Source organism: Brassica napus, chromosome C7, assembly GCF_020379485.1.
Source record: "Brassica napus cultivar Da-Ae chromosome C7, Da-Ae, whole genome shotgun sequence".
Lineage (NCBI taxonomy): Eukaryota > Viridiplantae > Streptophyta > Magnoliopsida > Brassicales > Brassicaceae > Brassica > Brassica napus.
Genome location: NC_063450.1, coordinates 32,183,003 through 32,201,642, shown reverse-complemented (window position 1 = coordinate 32,201,642; position 18,640 = coordinate 32,183,003). Strand labels below are relative to the sequence as shown.

Here is an 18,640-nt window from a genome sequence, read left to right as displayed (position 1 = left end):
AACTTGAATAACATATGTGAGAGTACCTAAACTTAACATATAAATTAGTTTGTTTGAAAATTTTGATAGACAATCAGTAGACATTTCAACTATTTTTGGTGTTTTGAGTATATTTTATACTATTTTAGAAATTTACTTTTGAATATTTGTATATATTTTCAAGTATTTTAGACAACTTAAAAGTATCTTATATATTTTGAATGTTTTTAATATACATTGAATCTAAAAATAATTAATATATTTAGATATATAAATCTATTTCGGATACATTCGGGTACCCTTCGGTTCGGGTCGGGTTCGGTTTCGGTTCTCTGGATACCAAAATTTTGAACCCGTTCGGATATTTAATCAATTTCGGTTCGGATTCGGTACTACTTTTTCGGATCGGGTTCGGTTCGGTTCTTCGGATTCGGATTTTTTGCCCAGCCCTAGTTTTAATAATTCATCAAAATCTTAATAAACCCTAAATCTAACAAGGTCACTACTCATACATAATTAAGCAAAGCATAAAGATGAACTGAATGAATTGCATAAATAGATAAAGTAAGAAATATTGAAGTTCCAATACAAATTTCTGAAGGAGTCTTGATCTTCTCTCTAAACTAAAAGCTTCTAATAAATATGTTTTCTACAGTGTGTCTTCCTAAACAATGGCTTAAAAACTATATATATTAGGTATAAAGTTGGTAGGGTAATCGTGTAATATGTGGAAGCTTCTGGGCCTAAGTCGATCTTGAAGTAAGTCGGTTTGTCTACTCGTGCGGGTGACAAGCGACACCAAGGAAGAGGTGTCGACCGACACTTCTTTTAAATCTAGACTCTGACTTCTTATTTGTTGAACAATGATTTTGTCAAATTAACCCTAAAGCAACTTACTCTCTCAAATAAGAAGTTCAGTTGTAGTACTTAGGGATTGAATTCACAGAGACTCTACGATACACAATAGGCTTATTTCTTTTGAATTAAAACTAGAAAGTAATACAGAAAGCAGTAAACAGAGAATTAAATGATAGTATTTGTAATTTATCAAGATGAGGGAAAAAACTAGACTTACGTGAAATCTCAGGTATGATAGGTATGTAAACTAGAAAAGTTATTAGGGATTTATTATATGACTTATTCTCGAATTCAAACTTGGATTATAATATAGAAACTTTCGTATGTAAGGATTATCTAATGGTTAGACCTAGAAGTCTAACTCTCGTATGTGAATCAGTGTCGATCGATACCTCTTGTGGAGTGACGATTGATACTACTTCTAACAAGCTATAGCGAATAAGTTTGATAGGTTTTCTAATCACCTAGATAAACTCTTGTATGTACATAGCTAATTAAATCATCCTAGTTTCGTTCAGGAAACAGACCAAACTCTCGTTTGCGCCAATCAATCCTAAGATCTAAGTTCAGGGTGATCAATCCTAGACTTAACAATAAGAACAACTAGATGAATAACTAATTAAATCACCCTAATAACACCACAGATTTAGCAAATCATCAGATAACCTTTGAAGAACCCTATTTAACAATAGAACTACTCAAGCATATTCATAGAAAACATGATGACAGTCTGAATAATAATAAAATAGATAAATATAAAGAAAATAATAAAGAAACAAAGGAATTCAAGATATTCTCTCAGAAGGTGTTCAGATCACTCTCTCCAATCTTATGCTCTCTCTCTCTAGAAAGGTATAAAGTGTGCATCCAAAGCGTAGAAAGAAAAGTAAAGAAGTGTTGTTTACAAAACAATAGAAAACCGTAATAAATATCCTAACATGCGACTAATGATTTGTTGTGCAATTATTAGAACGTCTGGGCAAAAATTGTAATTTCTTCAGATCGTCATTAAACTCGCGGACGACTGGGTGTCGATCGATATTTCAATTGTAGTGTCTATCGATGCTTCTCCTAGGCACAATCTCTGACTCAAGTCTTCAACAAATCTTTCCTCAAAAGCTCCAAAATGATCCAAAAGCTCCAATTATATTTAATAAGTAACTAGAACATAAAAGACTCTAAAACAACTCCAAATGCATATAAAAGACTCTAAAAACATACTTATATAACAGGTGAAAACATGTAAAATCTATAACATATCAATTCCCCGAACTTATTATTTTACTTGTCCTCATGCAAAACACAGAATAAATCTGTAAAACTAGTTTAACTAACGTAGAGACTCACCGGCTCTTTAGAACACTATTGTCACCTCACGTCATTTTGACCCCTAATACTTGTAATTAGGCTTGAGACTTATTATCCGAGATCTGGATACGATCCAAGATCCGCTCCGGATCCGCTCCGAAAATAGGATGTCTGGGGTGCCCGGATCCGAATCCGGATAGTAAAATCTTGGATCCGTGCAAGCTGAATCCGGATCCGGATATCTTAATTTTTAGGTCCGGATATCCGGATCCGGATCCGTATTTTTAAAACACATTAATTTTTAAATTTATTAATTTTTATATTTGATAAATTAATATTTATACATGAATTAATCTTGTAATATTATATTTTAGTTTTTACAATATTATAGACATATATAAATATATTTATAAATCTTGTATAAATATTTAATTTAGGTAATATATTAAAAAATAGTATTTTTTTTAAAAAATATTATTTTTTAGTTATTTTTACGGATCCGGATATCAGCGGGTAATAGAATATCGAGAGGGATATCCGGAAGCCACGAATCCGGATCCGGATAATAAACCCACTGATCCGGGTACCCCAAATTTCCTGGATATCCGGATCCAGCTCAGGCCTACTCGTAATATTTGTATTTTCAGGAGAATGTTTGTTAATGGGCATACAATTTATATTTTGCTTTAGGTTGAGAAACATATATATATATATATTTTTTTTTTTTTTTTTTTTTTTGGTAAAATGTTAAATTAGTATACCAAGTTTTCCATTTTTTACAGAAAACACACAGAAAACTAGTAGCAGATGAAACATATATAAACTAAACACAAAGGATCTAAGCAACGAAAAAATCTAAATGAAGCAACGGAGAAGCAGACTCTGAACGAGACTGTAACGTAAGCCTGACGGACCAGAAGGCGAGTCAATAACAGAAAGAGCTACCAGTCGCCGCGATCTACCGGAGAGAAAAGCCGAGCTACCGGAGAGAAAAGCGCCCTCAAACCTTGAAACACACGGCTCCTACAGCTTCCGAAGAACTCAAATGCCATAAACTGCCCAAAGAATCACATCCCGAACACGCTAGCTAAACCAAGAAACACTTAACCAGCAGCACGAAGAGGATCTCGCCACCGACGATGCCGTCGTTCGGTGAAGAGCGTTGAAGATTGCTGCCTCCAACACAACAACCCGTGACCGTATACACCCCTTGAACCCAAGGCCCATATAGAGCAGTGGGACCGGCCAGAAACGCCTCCTCCGGAGAAGCACCACCAAGCATGCTAGAAAGCTGGTAGCCAAACTAAAGCCTATCCATTGCTTACTGACCCAATCAACTCCACAGCTAAACCGTCACCGAGAATCCAGGAGGGTAGAGAATCGACAACTGCCACACCACCGAGCCCCCACATTTTATTAGGAGAGGCGAGAGTAGCCCGAGGGCCACAACACCAGACCTGCACACAAACAGAGCCAAGAACTGCCGCAACACCCCAGATCCGTAGATAGAACGGAGAGAACAGAGAACCGATAACCCGAGACTGAGCAGAAACAAGAAACCTGCCACTAAGCTTCTATTCAGAGCCAACCACAAACACACCAACCCCGGCCAAAGACGGAGAGGAAAGCCGAGAAGACAACCCAACTGGTATCTTACGCACCACTGCTCACCCGAGAGCACGCGCCAAGCTTCACAAAATCGCCGGGAACTCAAAGCACGTCACCGAAGGCTTAACCATGGGAGAGACAGCCACCGCCCTCACGCGCCTAGACTCGCCGCCGGAGACCTTAGATCTGAACCAGAAGCTCCGGATCTGAGCTGAAACGAAGCTCTCCCTGCCGCAGAGAGAAGAGAAACACGAAGGAGATGAAGATAAGAAGAAAACAGAAGAGAAGAGAGGGTCCGGCGACCGCAAGTGGCAAAGTGTTGGGGGTGGATCTACTTCCTACCTCAAGGTCCATTAGACAATAAATTAGGCTCATTTTACTATGAAGCATAGCTTCTTCTTTGTATAAATAAAAAGACATCTCTCTTTAGCAAATGATCATCTTCTCTTCTCCATTCTAGACTTAGAACACTCTCTTACAAATACGGATTCTTAGATTTACTTTACACTTGTAATCATACATGTAATACAATCTTTGATCAATAAATTCTTTTTGATGTTCATCTTCCATTTGATTTCTATGTTGATTTCTTTTAAACCTCGAGAATCTAAGAAATCTATTTATTAAATTCTTCATTGTATGGATCCGACAAACACACTGTTTTCGGTTCAAACAGTTGGTGATAGAAGGAGGGGGCCAAAGAGAACAATCTTCGTAGCATATAAAACTTAGGATAAAAAAAAAAAAAACAAAAACAAAAAAAGGATGAAGCTTTCTCCTCCACACAAGTTCATGATCCGATAAAATAGAAGACCTGGACATCCTCTAATTCGCGATGGCAGTTCCGTTGCTTCCTCCCGGAGAAGGTCTGTGGTGGCTGCTCGGTCTCGGTGCCGCCGGTGAAGCTTCTGGGACTGCTCTTCTCGGACTGCTCGAGCTCTTCCCGGCCCGTGAAACACGATCTCCCCAGATGTGTTGCGATGAACTGGGTCTTTCAAGGTCAAGTGAGAGTCGCGAAGAACACGAACCCACCAAAGAGCCGAAGATTCTCATCAGAAGCGACGGCACCTGCACGAGCTTCTTTCCGGTCCACGCGATTTTCTCAGAGGCGTTAAGATGGACTGGGTTTTCGAAATCAAGCCAGAGGCTTGGAAGGTTATCGGGATCTCGCGGCCACAAGAGAAGGACGATGACAGAGATCAGCAGCCCTAGTTTGCCCTGCTCCATCGTTGCCTTCAGCAACAGGGCGTTAGGGGATTCGAACAGAAACACGGGTTGCTGGCGAGATTGAGATGATTCAACATCAGACAATCTCACGAGGTATCCTCAAACCGTTTGCTAACAAGCAGAAGCGATTCCAGTTCCTTCCATCTGTCGATCCAAGAAGGTAACAAATCGGAAAGGCCAGCGAAAAAAAAGACAGCAAAGGGTGCGCTTCTCCACTGCCACGTCTCGAGTTAATCACGTGCCGAACTCAGCCTGTGTTGGATCTCGGCTTCCAACCTTCATATGATCTCCCCTCCTCGGGGACATATATCGCCTCGCCTGATCAGAGCTCCTGCTGAAGCCAAAGAGAAAGTTTGAAACTTTATCATGAAGCTTTATCATGAAGTTCTGCATGATATCAGTATCTTGCCGGAATCTGCATTCACTTCGACAACGGTCGAAAACTTTTCCTTCGATGTCTTAAAAAAAGTATCTATCTCATAGAAGGTCTCAAGAAGAACTCAGTAGCGGCAAGGTTTTGCTTCTTCATCAAGCGAACTCTCAAGACAAGTTTGACACAACCGGCACAAGCTTCTCGTTAAGAAGGAACAGCGCATGATGAGACATGTCCTAATCTTCGTATCATCTCTCCAAGAAGCCTTCTCGTCATGTTGATCTCGACGTAACAACAAAGCCTCTCGGCGACAGAGGCAATTCGCACAAGCTTGCCATCTGGTTGTGTTTCACTGCACTGGACACGTTCTCTGTTTTCTTCTCCCCTTTGGAAAACTGAATCATAGCTTGAAGCGAACTCAGCGGCGGCAAGGTCTTGCTTCTTCACTCAAGCTCTCGAGACAAATTGGCCATAAGTGGCACAAGCTTCTCACCCCGTGACCACTGACCACTCATCAATCAAAGATAAGTGCTCTATAACCTTGATTGCTTCATTGCTTGCAACCTGTGCAAACTGTTTAGTTGTAAATAAATTACTATTATATGCAACTTGTGAAACTTTGAGTAAAACAAGTTTTGCCACTTGCTTATTGATTACACAAAACTTGATTATTTCTTTTGGTGAATCTTAATCTGATCATCATCATGTTTTCTGTAAGACAGAGCGTTGCTGCTCGTGTTAACCGCTACCCTTGCCAGAGACGTTGCTCTACGAGACGCTGCCTTGCCGGTCACTCTGATCCTGGACAACGTCATGTTTCTCTTAACAGCAAACAGAAAGTTTCTCAAACGTCATCACAGCCTGACGAACATACAAGCCAACAACTTGCTCGGCACTTACGATCTCAACACGAGACTTCGGGTCGGCAATAGTTCGGTAAACTTGTATTTTGGACACGAGTTTAAATTGAATTTGCTTTTATTAGGCACGAATTTACATTAGACTCGCTTATTGTTAGACACGAGTTTACAAAATCTCGCCTTTGGCTAGGCATGTGTTTACAGAAAACTCCCCTTTTACTAGGCACGAGTTCTCAGTAAACTCGTTTGCCTCAGCATGAGTCCAGTAAACTCGTCTTTCGCTAAGCACGAGTTTAAAGCAAACTCGCCTTTTACTAAGCACAAGTTCAAATTAAACTCGCCTAAATCGTTATAGGCATGAATGTGTCTAATTAATTGTCTAATAAACCATATTCGTAAAGTTCACAGAGATCGACTTCATCTCTCTCTACGAACTTGGGGGGCTTACTGTTGGGGGTGGATCTACATCCTATCTCAAGACCCATTAGGCAATAAATTATGCTCATTTTACTATGAAGCTCTAGCTTCTTCTTTGTATAAATAAAGAGACATCTCTCTTTAGCATATGATCTTCTCTTCTCCATTCTAGACTTAGAACACTCTCTTATAAAGAGTTTATGGATTCTTAGATTTACTTTACTCTTGTAATCATACATGTAATACAATCTTTGATCATTAAATTATTTTTGATATTCATCTTCCATTTGATTTCTATGTTGATTTCTCTTAAACCTCAAGAATATAAGAAATTTATTTCTTAAATTCTTCATTGTATGAATCCGACAAACACACCGTTTTCGGTTCAAACACGGAGCGGCCGCCGGAAAAAAAACGAATGTCAGTGACGGCGAAGGGTAGAAGAAGAGAGGGGAGAGAGATCGGGGGTAGGAGAGAGAAAAAAAGTATATGGTTGAGAAACATATTGATCCACTCAGAGTATACATGTGTAAAGCAGATGCACATTAAAAAAAAATTCAGTATATTGTTAATTATCTTTTGTTTATAAATGTTTGAAATACATTAGATCGTCTTAATGAAGATCCTGCCAAGTACAACGACACTTAAAATTTTTACATCTTGCCAAAGACTTATTTCTGCGATAACAAGCCAGAGCACAATCATGACAAAAACCTCCGTGACCTTGACGATATTCGTCTTGTAAATCGTTTATCTGAACATTCATTAGAGGAGTTGCTGTTGGACTGAAAATATGGGTTCTCTCTTCCAAATTAGATATTTTCATTGTATTCACCGCACCTAAGAGAATTGTAAAACAAGTACCAAATCAATCAGTTAATATGTTAATAAAGACTACAGTATTTTATATATTCTCCTGACTTACCAAAGATAAATTTACCCGATGAAACAAACAAGAACTATAAACACTTAAAAACATAACAATTATCTTCATCTCTTCTTAACCAAAAATTTAAAAACAATATCCAGAGAAAAATATACAATTTATTTTGCTAATATTTTCTGTTTATTTGTTGTGCAGTTATTAAAACTAGACTTCGTAATATTTATATGTTTTCTTAATTATGTTACAAAACAATAAATCTTATAAAAGACGTTTTTCTATTGTTATAAATGAAAGTTAGAGAAACTATTCTCTTTAAATTATAACACTTGCTTTAAAAGTATATCTATCATATAAAACATCGATCTTAGCAATACATTAAAAAGCTATTACATTAGTAAGCACTGATCATAATGATTTTAGAGAATCTTTTATTGCTAAAATACTATATGAATCAAATGTTTTCTTTATTGGTACTTTATGTGATACAAAGCGACTGAATATATATAGCAAAACAAATATTGGTGTTAGAATAGTAAACTTTTTGGTACTACCTTGTGGTCTCAAATAGGTACCAGATTACTTGATTTAATAAAACAAGAGAATATATTTGGTTCAGTTTTACGATCAAATCTAATATATGGTTCAGTTTTACGATCAAATCTAATATATATGTTACTAGGATAAGACTTGTGTCTTGCGCAGGGTGAGTTTATTTGTATATATTATCGATATTTTTTTATATATTTGATCATTTATTTATACATACAATGTTTTTATTGTTATTATATAATTTTTTTCCGATAGACCGGATCAATTTTATTAAAAATTGTGGAACTAAACTATAATTAATATATCATAGGTTGATCGAATTGGACATTAAACAAATTATGACACAAAAAACCTCATTATTTTCCACATAACACATTTTTGAAAAAAATGAACAGTTTTGTTTCCATAGTTGAATTATTTGACATTTATCTTCCATATGGTTTTGAAAGTTTTCAGATCAACCATCGAATTGATAAATGTCATTTTAATGTCTTTAGTCATATGATTAAGGAAAACTTACATTTTTGTAATTTAAAATCGTTTTTAAAAATTCAAAATATAATATATAAGAAAAAATCTAACATTTAGAAAATATAACATATAAGGTTTCTTCATTTTTGTAATTTAAAGTCATTTTAAAAAGTTTAAATATAACATATAAGGTTCTTCATTTTTGTGTAATTTAAAGTCATTTTAAAAAATTCAAAATATAACATAAAAAAAAACTATTTTTTATTATATAGGTAATGTTATTGTTATTTTTTAAATAATATAAAATTAAACAAAAATGAAGAAGGATGCAAATTTTTTATCAAATCTTTATTATTCATATTCATTAGTCACCATGTATATGTTAATCAATAGGTAATTCTGTAGGTTTTATTTAAGAAAATAATACATGTTTCTTATATTTTAGGTTAATATAATGTTTCCTTAGTAATTGGATTTGAACCAACATTTTTTTCAATTGATTATTAAGCTGCTACGTAAGTTAAATTGTCATCGTAATTAAATGACATCTAAGCAGAATCTATTTTTAATTAGCACAAACTTTTAAATGATCCTCAAATAAGTATCAAAAAATACTATATGCATCACTGTAATAACAAAATCTTTTATTGCTAAAATACTATATGCATCACTGTACAAACTTAAAGTTACAAGAGAATATATCGATCTCTAAGGAATTCCTCATTTTATATGTAACTGACATATATTTAATATTACGTATTTACAACTATCTGAAAATAATTCAGATTGCACAAATCTTATAAATGAGCAAACAGAAGTTGTTTATTTGAAAAATAAAAACAACAATAGAGAAAGACAATTCCTTTTAAATTCTGATTAAATAAATTAATTTAGTTAGACCATATAATTTGTGTACCCTGTGACTGCGCACACACACAGTAACATAATACATAATGTCTGGATTAGTATTACATAATGGCAACCTTGGACTAAGCCCAGTAAACATATGTTTTATGCGCTAAATTATATCAACAATAGTTGGGGAACAACACTATAATAACAATATTTGGAACACTAAGTGTCTAAATTAGTTGTGTCTCTAAAATGGTCTACGCTGTTTGAAAAGTCTCTGGACCAAGATTTTCGACCCCTAGTACTTGTAAAATTTGTATTTTTCAAGAGAATGTGTGTTAATGGGCATACAATTTATCTTTTGCTTTTGGTTGAAAAACGTATTGATCCTCTCGAGTATACAGAATCAATTGCTGACATACTCCTGATCCAAAAAATTATATTCTCATTACTCTTTTCTTTCAATTCTTTTTTTTTCATTTATTTTAATTTAAAAAATAAGTAGAAGTTCAATTGATCTATGAATTCACCTATTTACGGAATATAGCATTTATTCAATTTCCTTTTTTTTACCAACCTCCTTTTTTGATTCACTTCCTTCTCCTAAATTCTAGATCCATGTTTCTTTTTTTAGGCTCTTTTAGGAAAGTCAATTCGAAGCGCTAGAGAGCTAGAGCGAGCGAGGAGAGAGAGCTCGATCTATCTCCTCTATCTAGATCTCTAGAGATCTACTATCTTCTTCTCTCTCTCTCTCTCTATCTCTCTCTCTCTCTATATCTCAGATTCTCTCTCTCCTCTCTCTCTCTCTCTTCTCTCTCTATCTCTCTCTCTCTCTCTATATCTCTCTCTCTCTCTCTCTCTCTCTCTCTCTCTCTTCTCTCTCTCTCTCTCTCTTCTTTTTTTCCTCCTTCTCTTAAATTCTAGATCCATGTTTCTCTTCTTCTTTTTTTTCCTCATTCTCTTTGTTCTTCTCCTCCGCCTATTTCCCTTCCTCTTTCTTCTCCTCTGTTTCTGCTTCTTCTTCGTACTCATCTTACGCATTTTCTTCATCTTTCTTCTCCGCCACCTTTTCCTCCTCCTTCATCTCCGTTTCTTCTTCCTTATCCTTTTATGCCTTATCTTCCTTCTTCTCTGCCTATTCATTCATCTATTCTTTTCGTCATCTTCGATCTACTTTTTTGTATTTTCGATTTTTAAGATTCAGAAATGCAGATATCAAAATAGAACACGAAAGTAAAACTACAAACCTTAGAAAAACAGTTTTACCAAATTACATTATCTGTCGTGTAAATTGGTAAAACTGTATGACTAGGTTCTAGTTTTACCAAGTTGTACCTTTGTCAAGGTACAAGTTGGTAAAACTAGAACCTAGTCATACTAAGTTATACCATCTTCGAGGTATAATTTAGTAAAACTAGGACATAGTTATACCAAATTTATACTTCGACAATGGTGTAACTTGGTTCAACTTGGTTTATAGTTTTACTAAAATTCAAAATTCAAATTATGAATTTGATACCTAAAATTCAAAATTTAAATTTTCAATTGAAGAGGGAAAACGTAAAGACAAAACTGAAAAATATCTTATTTTATTAAGAGTAATGAGTATGTGAGAATTAATAAAAGCATGACGGAATAAATTTTAGCTCGTTAGAGTATCTGAGCATTTTTACATCTTGCCAAAGACTTATTTCATCTTGCCAAAGACTTATTTCTGCTTTTAAGAGCAACGACACTTAAATTTTTTACATCTTGCCAAAGACTTATTTCTGCGAAAACAAGCCCAAGCACAATCATGACAAAAACCTATGTAACCTTGACGATATTCGTCTTCGTTTATCTGAACATTCATTAGAGGAGTTGCTGTTGGACTGAAAATATGGGTCCTCTCTTCCAAAATATTTTCATTGTATTCGTCGCACCTAAGAGAATTGCAAAACAAATACCAAATTAATCAGTTAATTAATATGTTAATAAAGACTACAATATTTTATATATTCTCCTGACTTACCAAAGATAAATTTACCCGATGAAACAAGAACTATAACACTTAAAAACATAACACTTGTCTTCATCTCTTCTTATTCAAAAATTTTAAAACACTATCCAGAGAAAAATATACACTTTATTTTGCTAATATTTTCTGTTTATCTGTTATGAGTTTATTAAAACTAAACTTCGTAATATTTATATGTTTTCTTAATTATGTTACAAAACAATAAATCTTATAAAAGACGTTTTTCTGTTGTTATAAATGAAAGTTAGAGAAACTATTCTCTTTTAAATTAGGGAATTTTGCTAAAAAGGAATTAAAAAACTAATATTTTGTCTCCTTAGAATCATTTTAGGAGTTCTTGTTCACTTAGAACTAATATTAATGTTAATCCCATTCTAACCCTCTAATTGTACAATTAAGTTTTTATTCAAAATAAATTTTTATATATTATTTTTTACATGTGTTAAATCGTAAAAGTGATTTAGGTAAAAAAATCGACGTTAACCCTATTACTTCTTTTCACCACTCCATCCAACCAACCAAGAAGAGGTGATTTCTTTCGTTGTAGAAGCCTTTTTTCCGACCTGTGAAGTTTGAGCTTTTTTTTTTCATTCTGGGTTTTCAGTTCTCTATCTTTCTCAACTTAATCGTGGTGATTTCTTTCGCTGGATGGCGTCAGTTTCTACTAATGCACAAACAATAGTGTTTCACAAATTTGTCTCTGTTTCAATATTTTCTAAACGGTTGATTGGTTTTATTTCGAGTCAACAACAATAGTGTTCAATCTTAACTTGATTTCTGGATTTGATTCTTTGTTCAGCCACGAGAACATATCAATTACAAAATGTGTGAAACCAATGTGATTAGATTTTATGTGTGAAGACAAACGCAAACACCTCAGCAAAGTTTCAAAGTTAATTAGATTTTATAATTGTTAAATTGTCACATTTTATGATTGAGGAACCAGACATGCTGGTTTTGTAAAATCTTATTAAACTCCAGTGTAATTTGGGTGACATCATGAAGATAACAAGAGTAAAAGAGGATGATGGCATATGTTTTTTTTCTTTGAGGTGAGTTTAAAAAGATTCTTCCCAAAAGTAAAGAAAATACTTTCAAGATCTGCTAAATATTTTACCAACCGTTTTTTAACTAATTTTTTTTTAAAATCCAGTAGAAAATAGATTCTACCATTAGTAGGTTATAGAGGACACCGTAGATGTTATACTTTGCTGATAATAGTTGAAACTTTCAGTAGTAGACGCAACTTAAAGTGTAGACGCTCAGATATGAGTCTTTTAGAATATCTCTTATATATTAATTAAAAATCATTTAAAAAATAGTAACCTTACCGTTTGTAATATTTACAAATTAAACTTGGTGATGTGACAGTTAATTAGAACCCAATTTCACCAATGTGGCATGTTTAGAATCGATTGGAAAATTAGTTAGTCTAATTTAAATTTGATAGGAAATGTTATATTAACCCAAATACTTCGAGAAGACTTTGTTATATGATAAACACATTTATAAACAGAACTCAAAGAAAAAATAAACAATAGAAACGAGACATGAGAATTGTAGAGAAGATGACGGCAAAGGCGATGGCGAATGAGAACTAGGGCACCGATGCCTTTTCGAGATGGGGATTTTGGAAATCAAAGGATTAAAGCGGTGCAGATTCGGTTTGATACTCATCAGGATGAAGGTCTGGGAAGATATGTTAAGGGAAAGATGGATATCGTGGGGGTGGTTTCATCATTTCATATTAAGGAAGAACATGATCGATGGGCATTGTTGGCGGTTTTCAGTTTCTGGTTTTTTATTTTCTTTTATCTTAATAGTCTCTATGAGCATTCAATGGTTTAGGGTCTGTTGGTTTTATTGGCGTATTGTTTTGTGATTATTCTATGAGTTTGGAGCTCATATCTTTTGGAGCTCTTTCTTCATATACAAGTCACTTATGTTATGGTACAATTGCTGGAGCTTTGGAGTACATTGCTTATATGATAAAAAATTTCAGGAACTGGCAAGAATCAGGGATACCGGTTACAGAGGGTTACGGCTTTAGTTTGGTCTCATCAAACCAACTAAAGACACTGTTCCAGTACAACCAGCTGGATGGAAAAGCTTTTCTTTTGGTGATTCATTTCGATGGGTTGGGTACAAGAGGGAAAGTATGGCTAAGGGTGCAAGTGCATGATCTTCCTAACGCATCCAGATTGGTGTATGATGGTCTTTTTGTGGAAAAGGGTAGCAATTTTTAGAAGATACAAAACTTATGGGGTTATGGTTTCTTCGCCATCATGGGATTATTGTGTACAATAATAATAATAAGTTCGAGATTTTTTGAGTTGAAATTTTGGGTCCCAAACATTGATTAAGTTGCAAGCATCTGTAGTCGTATCGTGCTTAAAATGGTGGCTTCTTTGGATTATGAGAAATAAGAATATAATGGTATTGTTTTATTGTTGTTTATCTCGGTGGGATATTGGATATCGATATTATTTTAGAGCTTCACTTTATAACTTTGGTCCTGGTGTTAGAAATTGTTCTCCTGAGGACCATCTGAAGGAAGAAAGGCGTTTTGCCTCAAGTTTCAAATAGTTAGTTTTGACTCAGTCTAGGGTGAATAATAATACAAGTACACGGTCTCATTTTTGGGCTTCTCAAAGTGGAGTAGACAGGAGAGTTTTGGATAGAAGCATGGAAACAATCATCATCAGTTTTGGAGTACGCACATCGATTGATCAGGTATCATTACACCCCGATGATATCTAACAAAACTAAAAGGCCAATATACTGAGTAGGGAGTGTGTCCACGTAGGATCAATAATTCAGACCAATTAGGAGCATGTAATTGGACACGTCAGACAGACCTCACGGTCGAGCAATATTTCGTGTGGGCTTCACCCGATAAGCTTGCCATTTGGGCTTTATCGGATTTTCATTTGCCCGATGGGATACAGATCACCAAAAAAACCGTCGAAGGATAACGATTCTCCTCACCTCTACCACTTCGTCTTCTCCGATCGAAGAACAAAGAAGCCGAGAACTAATCGAGCCACTTCTACACAATCAATACTTTTGTTTCAATCAATCAATACATTTTTAATGATTTCGTTTCACCTCCCTCTTTTCCTCTTTCTTTATATACTGATCTTCTTTCTTTCATACAAACCAAAACCCTAAAACCACTCAAAGCTCAATCCATGGCGATGAAACCACAATTACGGGTATGAAATTTTCTTTTGCTTAGTAAGAAAGAACCTTTGTGAAGATTAGGGTTTGTGGTTTGGACGATGCGTGATGGTTACGGAAACGAAGCATGATCCTATGCTCTTTCTTGAGACTCTCCATGTAAGCTATTGGAGATGATTTCTCAGCGTGTAACCTTTGTTTGGAGTCTCTTATGAGAGCGACCGAACCAAAACTACCTCGGCCAAGAAAACATACAAACTCTAGTACTGAAGAAGATTGGCCAACGACATTCGGAGCTTTGCTGTTGTCTTCTCTAATCATCACCATCTTAGTCACTCTCTGTAATTAGGGTTTTTGACTCTATTTTGTGTTTTGTTTCTGGTTTGAGAAACAAGTGATCGAATCAATGATAGCTTTAGAGAGGAGTCTCTAGCGTTCTTATTTATATGAAGCTACTTGAGTAGGTTGTTCACTATTCGCTTTGGGTTTTCACTATTTCCTTTTGTTTTTGTTGATTATCATGTTTAATTTTTTTTGAACTAAATTATCATGTTTAATTTCCTTTTTAGTTTCTTCTTTCCTTTTTTTTTTGTAATTCCTCAAAGTTTCAATTGATTTTCAGATTTGCATTCTTATTTATCTTATTCATAAGAAGCTGAGAGCATCATTATCCTACCAACCCATAATGGGTTGCTTAATAATATAATAATAGTATTTAAGGAGATAATTTGGGTAAGAGACTTAGCTAAGCAACTTGACATTTTCCTCCTCCATTGCATTGCAAGGCTCTTATTTTAGGGTGCTTAGAAATTTTAAAGATTCTTTTGCCAATATTATGTTCTTCAAAGGAGACCATTCAATACACAAAACATACGGCAAGAGAGGAGAAGAGAAGAAGAGTATTCACTTGTTAGAATCCGGCCATCCTCCAGGGAATAAGAAGACCACCTCCTCAAACCCCAAGAAGTTATCTGCATTTCCATCATAAACAAAAAGCAAACACACGCTTGATCAAATAAAGCCCCACCATGAGACTCAAATGCCTCAAAGACAGAAACTTTTCTCCATTCTTGGTTCTCTATGTCAATGATTTTCGGACAGGATGGATTTAATTACAATTTGATTTTCTCTAGTTGTTTGCCTAATCTACTAAGAACCATGTGAAGAGACATTTATTAGATTTTTGATATTGCAGAATAAAGAGATGTTTACCCCATTGATAGTGTCCATGGGATGATCTTCGTCTATGTGGCAGCAGAGAGAGACGATATCAAAAATAGTCTGAGCAGAAGGGGCAAGCATACTCTTCCCTGAACTCATCTCTCCCTCTACCTCCATGTGAAGGCTCGGTTCTGTCGAAACCATCAATAAGATTTACAAAAGCCACTACACGAAACTATCAATAAGATTTGCAGAATATCTCTTTACTAACTAAGTTAAAGCCTCACCTTAGTCATCGAGATCGTGGCTGATCGTCCCATCGCCGGCGATAAGCCCGTCGGAGAAGTTAGCGTTTCAGTGAAGGAGCTTTTGGATCAGAACAAGGACGGCGGCGAGGAGGAGAAGACGGTGACGTACGCGGTGAGACGATCGAACCCAAACCCTATCCCTCGAGACGATCAAAGACGACGACGAGATCATCCCAAGAGAAGAGATCAATCACGACATTTTGGAATCGAAATCTACTGATTTCAGGAAGTGGGGAGAGAGACAGAGATAGAGATGAGAGAGAGAAGGAGATAAGCAACGTAGCTTATTGTTCCTAATTAAGCGACGGTGCTTGAATTAAAAGATAATTTTCTTTTTCTTTTAATCAAAATTAATCTAAGCAATCTACCTAAGCAACCTGGATAGTTTGTTTATATGTTGTTCACTGTTTCCTTTTTAGTTGTATCTTTCCTTTTTTCTTATTTCCCAAAATTTAAATTGATTTTAAACTGATATTATTGTTTTTTTATTTAGTTTTTAGATTTTGGGTTTTTCAATTTTTAGTTTCTGATTTTTCCGTAGATTTTAGCTTTCCCAAAAACTTGGATGATGATTTAGATTTTAAAAACTTGATATGATTTATTGCTCGGCAGTAGATGGATGCAGTGACTCCCTCTCCAAGTTTTGAGTCTTTGTTTTGTGTTACTAAGTTTCGAGTCTTCCACTCCAAGTATCAAGTAAACTATAAAAGGGAACGTTGGGATCTCATTCTGTGACACACATGTATTATTGAATATCGAAAGTGAATCCCAAGGACCCTTCTCCTTGAGTAAACTGAATCGCAGAGACAAACCCTCTCACGACTTCAATCTTCTCTAACAAACTTTCATGAGAAAATATCTACAACAGACTCTCATTATTTATACTTCTCTCGACTCACCATCAATTATCTTCACTTCCCTCCAATTCATCTCCCACGTCATCTCGTATTAAGTCTTTCTTAACTCCTCTGCCTCTCTTCCTGATGTATGCTCTCCAGGGGTCTATCAATATCCACCCACCCCCCCCCCCCCACCCCACCCCCCACCCCCCCCCCCCCCCCTCTTCAGAAATTAAGCTTGCCCTCAAGCTTAAAATCTGGAAACTGCATAACCAAGTCTCTCACGCGGCCGGAGCCATGATTGCTCATAACCAGGTAAACCTTTCCACTGGATTAATGCCTCCAAATGAATGTGTGAATGTTTTTCTGTTTGACTAATTTAAACTGTGTAATAATAGTATATATTAGATTCTTTTAAACATTTCAATAGCAATCCTCAGGCAAAGACAAAGATACATTAAAGGAATAAGTCAAGTACCAAAACATGAATTATACTGTTCTTAACTGTGCAACAACAATTAAATCAAGACGCAAACTCAACTGAAAGAAACTTAAATACGACTCTCTTTAACAACCGAGACCTAACTCAGCAGATCAAATCTTTAGGTCTTGGAACCATCATCATCGGTCTCCTCCTTGTCTTCTACCATAATATTCTCTCATAACATTATTGTGTCTTATCACTTATGACAAGAAGGGGATAGTACTGAAGCATATGATGTAGCCTTGGTGCAAACAAAAGGATGTTTCAGCAGATCCGCTGCGGTGGCTCTGCGTGAGGGGTGCAACGCCATGCACCGCCTCAAGAAGTCGTTGGCCAGCGGAGATACTAGTCTCGGAAGCCTCCACTTGTAGCAACATTCTCCCATCTTCACTGGACTCCAAACATCTGAAGCACACACGCTAGAGACCACATGTCAACACCCGGTCCAATCATCTTCACTCGGTTGGGTCCCAAAGACTCAGGGGGCATGTACTCCTTTGTACCGCCAGACAAGGACCTTGGATTCGTACAAGAAGGCTCCTTAGATAGACCGAAGTCAGCAAGCTTGAGATCCCACGGCTCTCCGACAATCTTGGAAGGGAAGAGGAGAACGTTAGCCGGCTTGAGGTCGCAGTGAACGTAGCCGTGAGAGTGAAGAGCCTCGAGTCCTTGAAGGATCATGAGAGCAGCGCGTCTGATCATAACCTCAGGCACTGGTTGGCCACTGAAGCTGGAGATGAAGTTGTGGAGAGTACCTTTGGAGGCAAGCTCCATGTAGATATAACAATGGTCGAGGTTGATACCTATGTGAAGATTAGGGTTTGTGGTTTGGACGATGCGTGGATGGTTACGGAAACGAAGCATGATCCTATGCTCTTTCTTGAGACTCTCCATGTAAGATATTGTAGATGATTTCTCAGCGTGTAACCTTTGTTTGGAGTCTCTTATGAGAGCGACCGAACCAAAACTACCTCGGCCAAGAAAACAGACAAACTCTAGTACTGAAGAAGATTGGCCAACAACATTCGGAGCTTTGCTGTTGCTGTTGTTGTTGTTGGTGTTGTCTTCCTTAATCATCACCATCTTGGTCATACTCTGTAATTAGGGTTTTTGACTCTATTTTGAGTGTTTGTTTTTGGTTTGAGAAACAAGTAATCGAATCAATGATAGCTTTAGAGAGGAGTCTCTAGCGTTCTTATTTATATGAAGCTACTTGAGTAGGTTGTTCACTGTTTATTTTTGTTGATTATCATGTTTTTTTTT

General features: G+C 36.1%; 1 protein-coding gene and 1 long non-coding RNA gene across 2 annotated transcripts; both read right to left on the bottom strand.

Annotated features, from left to right (window-relative positions):
- Nucleotides 1-15,297: 15,297 nt before the first annotated feature.
- Nucleotides 15,298-16,994, bottom strand: LOC125575522. The gene is made up of 3 exons (XR_007325993.1): nt 16,034-16,994; nt 15,798-15,937; nt 15,298-15,556 (listed from the first exon to the last, which is right to left on the bottom strand). It is a non-coding gene; the product is annotated as an uncharacterized LOC125575522 (long non-coding RNA).
- A 245-nt stretch (nt 16,995-17,239) lies between these two features.
- On the bottom strand, nt 17,240-18,640 carry LOC106408946 (mitogen-activated protein kinase kinase kinase 20). Its single transcript, XM_048762329.1, is given in 2 exon segments — nt 17,240-17,773; nt 17,776-18,640. Coding segments are annotated over 2 exon segments (894 nt in total). The 5' UTR covers nt 18,470-18,640; the 3' UTR covers nt 17,240-17,573.